The sequence below is a fragment of the Pundamilia nyererei genome, unplaced genomic scaffold (genome assembly GCF_000239375.1).
Source record: "Pundamilia nyererei isolate P.nyererei 1_Seehausen unplaced genomic scaffold, PunNye1.0 scaffold00152, whole genome shotgun sequence".
Taxonomy (NCBI): Eukaryota; Metazoa; Chordata; class Actinopteri; order Cichliformes; family Cichlidae; genus Pundamilia; species Pundamilia nyererei.
This window is the reverse complement of record NW_005187553.1, coordinates 157,885-168,227: the sequence shown is the minus strand read 5'-3', so window position 1 is coordinate 168,227 and position 10,343 is coordinate 157,885. Positions and strand designations below refer to the sequence as shown.

General features: G+C 43.1%; 2 protein-coding genes across 2 annotated transcripts in view; one reads left to right on the top strand and one right to left on the bottom strand.

Annotated features, from left to right (window-relative positions):
- capn5a (calpain 5a) overlaps positions 1–10,343 on the bottom strand; it is a 24,181-nt gene that overhangs the window by 2,374 nt on the left and 11,464 nt on the right. The window contains exons 3-11 of the mRNA XM_005744960.1: positions 3,484–3,692; positions 2,279–2,471; positions 2,014–2,207; positions 1,842–1,919; positions 1,554–1,749; positions 1,348–1,470; positions 1,036–1,232; positions 604–725; positions 118–254 (exon numbers count right to left, since the gene is read on the bottom strand). Coding sequence (XP_005745017.1) covers positions 118–254; positions 604–725; positions 1,036–1,232; positions 1,348–1,470; positions 1,554–1,749; positions 1,842–1,919; positions 2,014–2,207; positions 2,279–2,471; positions 3,484–3,692 — 1,449 coding nt within the window. The remainder of the gene's footprint in view (positions 1–117; positions 255–603; positions 726–1,035; positions 1,233–1,347; positions 1,471–1,553; positions 1,750–1,841; positions 1,920–2,013; positions 2,208–2,278; positions 2,472–3,483; positions 3,693–10,343) is intronic.
- Positions 5,118–7,620, top strand: ompa (olfactory marker protein a). Its single transcript, XM_005744959.1, has 2 exons — positions 5,118–5,276; positions 6,160–7,620. Exons 1-2 carry the CDS (start codon positions 5,202–5,204, stop codon positions 6,589–6,591), a joined length of 507 nt encoding a protein of 168 aa, XP_005745016.1. The 5' UTR covers positions 5,118–5,201; the 3' UTR covers positions 6,592–7,620.

The following is a 10,343-nucleotide window of genomic DNA, read 5'->3' as shown; positions in this document are numbered from 1 at the left end:
AGACACAGAGAGACAGAAGGTCAGCGCTTTAAATGAAGACACACACACACACACACACACACACACACACACACACACACACACACACACACACACACACTTCTGTGTGTTACAAACCTCGATGCCGATTGGCTGGTTGGCTTTCTTCCTGTAGAAGAGCCCCTTGGTGTCGAAGACGGGACTGCACGTGTTTTTATAGACCGGCGAGCAGACCTTCTGTCCTTCGCAGCGAATGATCACATAAGGATCCGACGCTGGAGAGACACAGTTCAGTTATCAACACTTCAGTGGACATTTCATGATGTTTCTGAGCTACAATTTACAGATGTCCCCTAAACGCATCGCATGCAGGTCTCACCACACTTTAAACATTTATTTATAACAGGACTTTATTCTGAGTTTTCCGGTTTTATGATCGGAAGCCACTGAATTCAAAAGCTGATTAATCATCAGGCCGTGATCTGGGGTAAAAGGCTAATACCCCAAATCGTTCTCACAAAGCCAAACAAACATGCCTGAGTGGATCGCGGTGGTTATGTCCGTCTTTTATATACAGTCTTTAAGGTGTAAGGAAGGTTTCCTGTGAAGAACAGAAGCATTTACCTCCGTCTGAGTCCTGTGCAGCGAGTCCGTCGGCCTGCAGTATGTGGACCTGAGTGACCAGAGAGGGATAACCACACATCCCCGACCAGCAGGTCTTCTGGGGCTCGTCCAGAGTCAGCTCCCTGCGGGACAGACAGGAAGATCCGTTTCTGTGGTTCAGTGTTTAAATGTGCAACGCTGAGTACACACAGAATGATAATTAATGCTTTCATGTGTTGTTGTTTTCATAAAGTCTTTATTGGCTGCGTGTCTGAACTGAGAGGAAGCCCAAAGGTCTCCCCTCACTCTCAGTTCCCAGCATGGAAAACAAGAGTTTATTTTCCCCTGAAAGTGCAGCAGGGAGGCCGTTCGCCATCTTTACTGTTCGCCTACATTAATAGAAACAGAAGAACATTTCTAAAAATGGCGAGCTAAACCATGTGTGCCGCGTACTTGCAGTCTGAGGTGACATCGGTGAAGACGCGGAGCAGGAAGTCTCCCTCCAGGCCGGGGTCGAAGGTCGTGGGTATGATGACGTAGCGGCCCTCTTTGAGGTCGATGCGCAGGAAGACAGACCTCGAGTTGATGTAGATGCTGCCGCCAACCTTCTGCTGGGTCACGTGCATTCGGTACGTCCTGTTTAACTCCACCTGAACAGGAAGCAGCAGAAGTTTTCACTCCAGTTTAAATGACTGAATCCAATACAGCCGTCCTTTAAATACAAACGACCTGGAGATTTTATAACAACGCCCATGAATATCTGACCTTGTGTATGTCGAAGCCGATCGCCAGGTTTTCTCCTCGCCCCCCTCTCAGAGTGGCCCTGCGGTCCTTCTGCTGCAGACAGATCAGCACCTCATCCTCTGGCTTCTTCACGTCAAACACGTACTGCGACACACAGAAACGAACATGCACACAGTCATAAACGCACAGGATGAATTTTAACCTGAAACTCTGAACAAATGAGACACCTGCGGGTTCTGGAGAAAGGAGTGCTTGTTGTTGGTGCAGCCTCCAGCTCGGTTGAGCAGCGGGTCATCGTGGCGGTGCCAGGAGCCCCGCATCACCGCCTCCTCCCAGGTCTTGTGTAAACTCAGGTAGGATGTGTTGATGAGACGGCACAGGATGAGGTCGGTGAAGTTGGCGATGAAGTCATCAAATGTCATCCTGCAGGAGGAGGAGAGAAAGGACTCGTATGATTTACTGTGAGATAAAGTTGAAAAAGAGCCACCAGGTGGCAGCGCAGCACTAAGACTCACCAGAACTCTCCGTCGTCCTCCACAGTGACGCCCATCTTCTCCCGCTCACTCTTACTGACCTTCTGCCACTCTTCAGAGCTGCAAACAGGCACAAACGCTTCATCTGTATCATCTGTATCACACCACAGATCTCAACAAGAGAACCTGTTCAAAGGATTTCTCTCTTCCTCACCTGTCGCTCCACGGCCCGTTCCACTCTCTCTTCCCCCAGGGGTTCCTCATGCGGATCATGTTGAGTTTGTCTGACCTGAAGTAGGCCAGCAGGCCGTGGCCCAGCCTCACCTTGCGGACGTCCGTCACGGCGTAGGCGTGGCCCTTGACCAGGCCGCAGTCCAGCCTGGCCTCCATGTCCGCTTGAGTGGTCGCCTGGAACGACACGTCGAGAAGATGAATGAATTCGTTTGGCTGGCGTGGGTTTGCGTTTGACGTGTCCTTACCCGGATCGAGCAGCTGATGAGGCCTCCTCTGTTGTGAACCTTCAGGACTCTCTCGAACAGCTCGTGCTGCTTCTCTTCGTCTTGTTTGTACCCGTTCTCTATCAAATCCATCGGCTCGGACACGCCTCCCGTGAAATCCACGAGAGCATCGGCCGTGTTGCCCCCATCCAGAGCTTCGTAGCACCCGTACATCCTGGAAAACACACAAACATTTACATTTATTTTTACTATAAACAAACGTTTGAGTCTCATTCTGCTTTTCAAGTAACTGTCGAGATTTACAACACAGAGTCAGGGATTCATGCCATCATTTTTATTGCTAATTAAACATAATTACAGGGAGTAAAATTTATATTTAATCAATTTGACGTTAACATTGTGAAATGTTAAACTAGGATCACATCAGCACCTGTTTGAATTTCACTGTTGATGAGAAAACAGATCTGCTGTGGTGGTCCCTGAGTTTAAGGGAAAAATGTCAGAGTTAAAAATCGGACCCCTCAGATTTCATCTCTAAAAGCACAGAAGGAAACTTTACACTGGACTCATTCACGGACTCAGTTCACATTAATCCTCCTTTATCTTATGCTGCCTTTGTGAGGCTCCTCAGCCCATTTTCATCTGAAAAGGGCTGTTTTAGCTCCTCCCCCTTTAAACTAACCCTTTTCTGATTGGCTGCACCTTGTAATCAGAAGGTTTCAGCACTTGTAAGACATGGACGTAGCTTCCGAGTGGGAAAAATGAAGCCACTGTGGAGGTGGCTTAAACCTGCGTTCTATCTGAAGTCCACCAGATGGCGACAGCTGTGCAAAGAGACTTCCTGTCCTATGTTAGTTTGTGGGAACACTTTCCTTCAGAGTTTAAGGTGTCAGTCCTTATTTTGGGACAAACTCACCTGTTTGTATGTTTCAGGAAAAACAAATCATCCAATCAGAGTTCTTAAAATTCCTCCATGTATCGCGTTATTGGTTCTGAGCTAAATTACTTTAATTTCAGTTCCTGTTTTTATGTCACTGGAGAGCCTTGGGTCAGTTTCTAATGCATTTGTGTATTCCTGAGTCATTTCTTCAACATGAGTTTCCTCGAGTGTTTCTTTTCTTTCCACAGCTGTAAAATATTTAAGTGATTTTATTTCTTCCTGCCTCTTCATATCCTCTGTTTTTATTAGCTGCTGTTTTCAGTTACTGATCTGAGGAAGTGCTTACTTGGCGTAGGCCTTCTCCACCAGCGCGCTCCAAAACTCATTGCTGTCGTTGGAGTGGCAGTACACCAGCTGTCCATTCACCGTGGGGAGCCGGTCATCGATCACTACGTCCACCCACTCTCCAAACCGCCAGAAGCGGAAGTGGAAGATCCCGGCGTAGGAGTTCGGTTTGTCTTTGTCCCACTCCTGATCCTTCCAGTCAGGAATCACCTTTGAAAAAAAAAAAAAAAAACCCCAGAAAAAACATAAAAACCATGGTCATCACCTCACTCGAGCTCAGACGTAACCGCGGTGTGCTCAGCTGTGTCATATCTGGGGAGCAGCCTCCCGGGGATCTGCGCCCTGAATCCAACAGGAAGTCGCCCACAGATGCCGTTTTGGTCATTTTCAGGCCTTTTACACGCCTGGAAACATCTGCACGTCAACGTTAAATGAGGTTCAGCGCCACCTTGTGACATTGGGAGTTTTATAACTCATTTGTTCAACAGCCAATTAGAATCTAGGGCCAGACCTCAATCACGCCCAAAGGAAACACCAGGACCGCAGCTCAAAGGTGCGACTGACCATCGCTGCTGCAGCGTCATTTATTTTACAGGTGATGTCCTTGAAGGCTGTTTTAAATGTAAGCCACATATTAAACAAACAGTATGTGGACATAACAGTGTTTAAAAACGTGTTCAGGTGCAGACAGGGAGCGATTGTGGGTTCTCTAATGTAAAATATATTTTCTCATCTTTACTTTCTATTAAAAACAAAAAAAACAAAAACCAATGTAGATAAACACAACAGCTCCACACTATGAACACGTACAGAAAAAGATTGAAACGACCGATTTTCACTCGTTTCCCATTAATGACATTCAGCGTCTCTGATTAACAGGAGCAACTCAGGATTAAAGTTTTTAACGAGCGAACGTCATCCATCCACATCCTGCGCTGAAACCCCAGCTGACAACACGTTGACATAATCCACACACACACACACTCCCCAGTGAAGTGAGTGATATAAATAAATAAGCGATCCATTGAGCTAAGACGAGCCGGGCTCCCAGAAGCCCTCAGGAAACTCCCACCGTTCCCTGTCATACGTCAGCAGCGTTTCCTGTTGCTTAGCACCTTCACACATCACCTGCCTGCTTAAAGCCTTTAAAAAAAAAAAAAAAAAAAAAAAAAGACCTCAAAAAGTATTTTCAAACATTTTGTACAGTCTGTAGAGAAAAACGAATCTACAGAAAATGCTCTCAGCTGTTCTGTGTTAGCTTCAGCGTTCATGTCAAATATAAGCTGCTTTACAAACAGCTGACCTGTGTGATTCTGCAGAAATGTTCAGTTTCTGCAGGAACGTCTGACTCAGGCTGGACCACTGAAATAACCCGAGCAGGGTTGGCTGCACAACCAGACGACTAACAAATGTGACCGTTACTGTCACAATAATCAGATGTTTGCATCGATCTCATCTCTCCTGCCCCCTCGTGCTAATCAATACGTCCCAACCAAACTACCCAGTGGGCTCCAGGGGGGAGATGGGACAAAATGAGAAAGTGGTACACTGTGATGGAAACTGTTGGGAAGGGAGGAGGGGGAGAGGAGCCTATGAGAATAGAGTGAGAGAAGAAAAGAGGCTGAGACTAGAAACTCCATCAGAGCTTCATCTCTCACAGCATCCATCCACACAGGCAGGCTCTTCCTTTCTGCTTATCCCAGGAATAAAACCTTAGAGATGGACGCTGATGAGGCCAAATCTCCCTCCAACACGATTGTGCTGGAGTTCAAAGAAGACACCGCGCTGACAGAGGTGAGGCTTTTACTTCTCAACTTCAGATGCAAAACAGAAAAGTCTGTTGGCACAATGTGTGGATGAAAATTTCAGAATAAAGTGCAGCTGGATCAGAGCAAGTACAGTTTTTAATGTTTATTTCATATAAAGTTTCATTTTCTGTGTAACTTTAGCTCTTTTTAATTATTATAATGTGGCGGGGCAAAATTTAAAAGGTCAAGTGTGTGATGGTAACAAAGATGCACAAAAGTCCCATCAGACTGACATGTGATCACTCAGCTGTGTGGCTGTCACAGATCAGCTTTTATGACTGAGTTCAAATGTAAAACTCCTCAAACAGCACAACAGGACATATCTTTTGTTGGCTAATTCCATTAAATATGCTCCAAAAGGCACAGCTGAGAGGTCCAGTTCAGTGCGTGTGTTCATTAGCAGATGTGTAACAATCAGCTGTAACAGTCTGTGTCGGCAAGCCTGCCAATCAAAGCAGCCGCACTAACTTTACAGTCAAAAAAATGTTTTTTTTAAATTTTTTTAAAACATTTTAAAAATAGAGCAGCAGTGCCTGTGACACTTCAACTATCATCTCCTCTGTGGAGTTGCACAAAATATTTAAAAAAAAATGATAATAGTTGATAAAACTGCAGACTCATAATTTTAATTTTATAGGTGTGAACGGCACTTTGTATAAAATAGCCCAGAGAGCACATCATCCGTTTGTGCCATTCATCTGCTTTTCTTTTAAAAACACTGCTTATTCTGACACAAATGCACAAACCTTTGAGCCCCATCACCTTCCCGTCATTATGAGTCTTATCAGAGACTGATACCGGCACCCAGACTGAAAGTTTCCTCCAAACCAAACATGAACTGACTTCCTGTGTGCTTCTTTCCTGTGCAGATGATGCGCCTTCGCGTGTCCTCCCTGCAGCGGTCAGGGCAGAAGCGTCAGGACGGCGAGCGTCTGCTTCTGCCCTACGAGGCCGTGTATCGGCTGGACTTTGCCATCCAGGAGCTGAACTTCTCCCGCTGGTACTTCTCCCTCTCCGGCTACGGCCGCGTCACCATCACCGGTATCTGCCAGCACTGGACCCCCGACCTCACCAACCTGATGACCCGGCAGCTGCTGGAGCCCATTGGAACATTTTGGCGTAATGCCGGCGACCCCGAGGACTCGCAGCTCAAGTGCCTGGAGGCGGATATGCAGGAATTCGGCGAAAGGATTGCAGAGCTCGCCAAAGTCAGGAAGGTCATGTACTTCCTGCTTGCTTTCAAGGACGGGGCCGAGGCGGCGAATCTCAACTGCTCGATCGAGTTCACGACAGAGAAATGACTTTTATTTAGTGCCAGTAGAATCCTGATAGAGTCCAGAAGAAGCCTTTAAAATTTTCTATTCTATCAGCCATTGTTTTACTGTTGATTAGAAAAACCTGACAACTCTGTTTCAACCAATCAGAGATAGATGAGCTTAAATATTCTCCCTCAAACTAGTTAAACAGTAACTCTCTTTCTATCTTTGAGTGTAAGTAAGACGCCTGTTTGATTTTTTTTTAACAACAAAAGTTACATAAACACCAAAAACAGGCTTTAAAGCAAGTATTTCAACACAAAAGCAACATTTTTAGTGAAAATAAAACCTGAAACGAACACAATGACAAGAGAAAGAAAACAAGTGCTCTGAATTAACACTTAATATGCTTTTATATATGTTGGTGCTAATTGAAGGGACAGTTCACCCCCAATGGATGCAGTCCGGTTTCTCTATTTCACAGACATAAGATCCATTTGTCAGTGTGTAAAAAACAACTACATTAGAAAATTATAGAAGATATCAAGCAAGATGAAGAGCCTGGTATCAAAGTATAGGTACAAAGAAAACTTTTCATATGTTTTAACTGGTTTGAAGCCCACGTGGTGATATGAGTTTCCAAACATTCTCCAATAAACAATCAGAAACATTCAGTGTATCAATGCTGGTTTCTGTTACAATGTATCACATCTGAGAAGTTTTGCTATTGAAACTATGCTAAATACAATGTTACTGATGCTCGCAGGTCTATCTACTAGATTATTTAATTAGGTTTCATATAATAAATATTGACAGTTTTTAGAACCTCTAAAATTTTCTGAAATTATTTACCTTTGAATAAAAACACTAAAAAAAACAAAAACAACTTATGATCAGCCGACTGTTTTAACAACATGTCGATTACTTTTGTGACTGTTGACTTGCTGCAGTTGTTGTTTCGTTGTTTCTTATTCCTTTCATTGTTTCTATAGATAACCAAATATTTCCACTGCATGCCTGCTGATAGAAACAGAGATCAATGGTGTGACGCCAATTAAATAACCACTGAAAGTCGTGTGTGTTCTCATTGGTGCTGGTTTTTATTGGTGTTACTGAGCAGGAAAGAAGTAACGACGGTGGGGACAGTCGTACACAGTGAGGATGTAAGGAGGCAACAGTGGAGGAACTTAAACGTAGTTACAGCACTTCAGAAAGAAATCTACTGTAATGAAATTTATTCCCCACGCTTTTACATTTACAATAATGAATTGCAATGTTTTTAACAAATGATCAGACAAAGGAGGGGTTGTTGTTGTTTATAATTTAAACACTCTTTGGATCTTCAGATAAAGCTCCAGAGTGTGATCAAAGTGGTGGGTGGGCTCTTTAGTTTTTTAAAAGAAGCCAAATGAGTCTAATTATAGATTGGACGCCGTGTTGAGGCTGTCATTTTCAGCATCTATGTGTATGTTAAAATTAAATTGCTCACAATAATTATTTTAGCTGAGCACCAAATTAGATAAAAAGTCTGAGAAATCAGAAAGAAACTCAGAGTAAGTGTCACGTAGATGAGAGAGAAAAATAAAACTGGTTTTTGAGTTTTCTAATTAGCATTGACATATCTACAAGTAAGGCTTTAGATGAGTAAAACTCCGCCCACGACTTTATCCAGCATCAGAAACCTAAATGAAACAGAGCTTTTAGATCAGTGTGGACTCACAGGGATTGTGCACTGACCGCATTACTGGAAACTCAGGCCATGGTCAGCAGTGTTTTCCCTGCTCAAAATGGGCCCTTGAGGGAGTCTACTAACGTTAGCACAATGGGTCATAGTTAAGACACCCACTGTTTACATGTTGCACTCTACACCTGTTTAGCCGCTTGATAAACAAACTATTTTATTTTTAAATTTCTATCAGGTCATTTCCTGTTTTATTTTGTTATTGTGGGTACTTGTCTGTTCCTGTCAGCTCTACTTCCTCCCTGCGTTTAGCTTCTCTTTGCTCGCTGCCAGATTGAGCTGTGCTGCTTGTCAGGACTGGTCGAGCTTTCTAGGAACACAGGATTTTGTGTTCTTGCATTCGTTCGTCTGAACCTCATTTAGATTGTTTGTCACACCATCTTCTTCCCATGTGTGCCCACTACACATTTTTGGACTTTTAGACTGTCACCTTCTGCCACGTTTACTAAAAAAGTAAATTAAACCTACTTATAAATGATCAGAAATAATCTTTATTACAGTTCTGCTGATTTTCCTACAAGTTTTCCTACACCTGTGTGTCTATAAATCCACCATTATGACAGTATATTTAATTGTTTGAAGAGGTTAGAGGTCTCTGTGTTGTAACTTGTGTGATCCTGCTTCCTCCTCTGTGTGTTTCTCTGTTGTGAATGAATGGAAACAGATTGGAAAAACTCCAGCGTGTCTTGGTTTGCTCTACAGTATCTGGTCTTGGCTTACAATAGTTCCTACTGTGGTTCCACTCAAACTTTCCACATTACTGAATCAGGCTTAGCAATAAATGATGGGGGCTTTCTCTCCAACAATTCCAACAACAAGAGCTGGGAGAAGCTTGCAAGTTGAGTCGAGTTGTTTTTCCTTTTGACAGTTCTGACATTTCCTTTTCATGCCTCCTAAACACTGTAATCTTTGCATCACAAGATAAAAAAAAAGCACCCTTTTAACTGGACATTGTAGCAGATAAGTCGAACATTTTGCCCTCTGGATTCACTCATTTGAAAAATAACGGCAGCTACTTTTAAAAAAATGGTCACAATCTTCCAGGATGAACATTTGCAGCTAAGAAAAACGACAGTTTTACCTCAAGATTTCAACCTCTGCATTTAGGTTCAAAATGTTTCGCTCTTACTTTCCGTTTCTGATTAAAGAGAAATCAAGTTGAACAACTTTTAAGTAACTTTAGAGCTACTTCCTCTTATTTTACTTTTTAAAAAGTGCAATTTATAATCAAAACACAGGAAAATTGTACCACAGTAAATTGATTGAAGAAATTTCCTTTTTAAAAAACAGAAGCACAGCTGATAAATTATTCTTTTTCTTTATGTACTATTTTGTGTAAATTCTGTAGCAAGAGAACAGAGTTGTGTAAATGGTGCCAGGAGTCCATCCAGGTCGTGTGGCTGAAACTACAGCAAAACTCTGGAAAAGTCTATTTGCCTTTTGTCCACTTGAGTCTCCGGGAGTATTAAGCTAAGCTGTTAAAGTTACTCTTCATTTTCAGCCCCTCCCCTCCTTTATTTATTTTTAAATCCTTAACGTGTCTTACAGGATTTCAACATTAAGGAGAAAGAACTGAAAGGGAGTGTGGCTGTTAGCTCCTGGAAGCAAAGCTGTTATTAGAGAATCTGTCTCAACAGGCAAATCATCAGAAAGTGAAAATAAATCATTTCAATCAAACACAAAGAAGGAAACATTGTTTCAGGTTTAAACAGCTAGCGGCAGTCTTAGATTTGGCGATATTTAACAGTTCCCAAACTAAGACCTTAACTTTATTAATTATAAATGTGCTATTTATGTTAAGTGTTACTGAAACACTTCCACGCTCTGTGTGCGACACAAACACATCATTTCACACAACAGTAACTGTTGTGTAAGCGTCCGTGTGCTTTGCTGTCGTCACCACAGAAGCGGTTTTGTTTGTTTTCGGACCTTTGAAGGGTGTCAAGACAACTGGGTGCTCCACAGAGGCAACTACACCTAAAACAGACTTCACTTTCCCTCCAGTTGATGGAAAACTAGGAGGCTGAGAGGAGGCCCTTTGAGAGCAGAGAGGAAG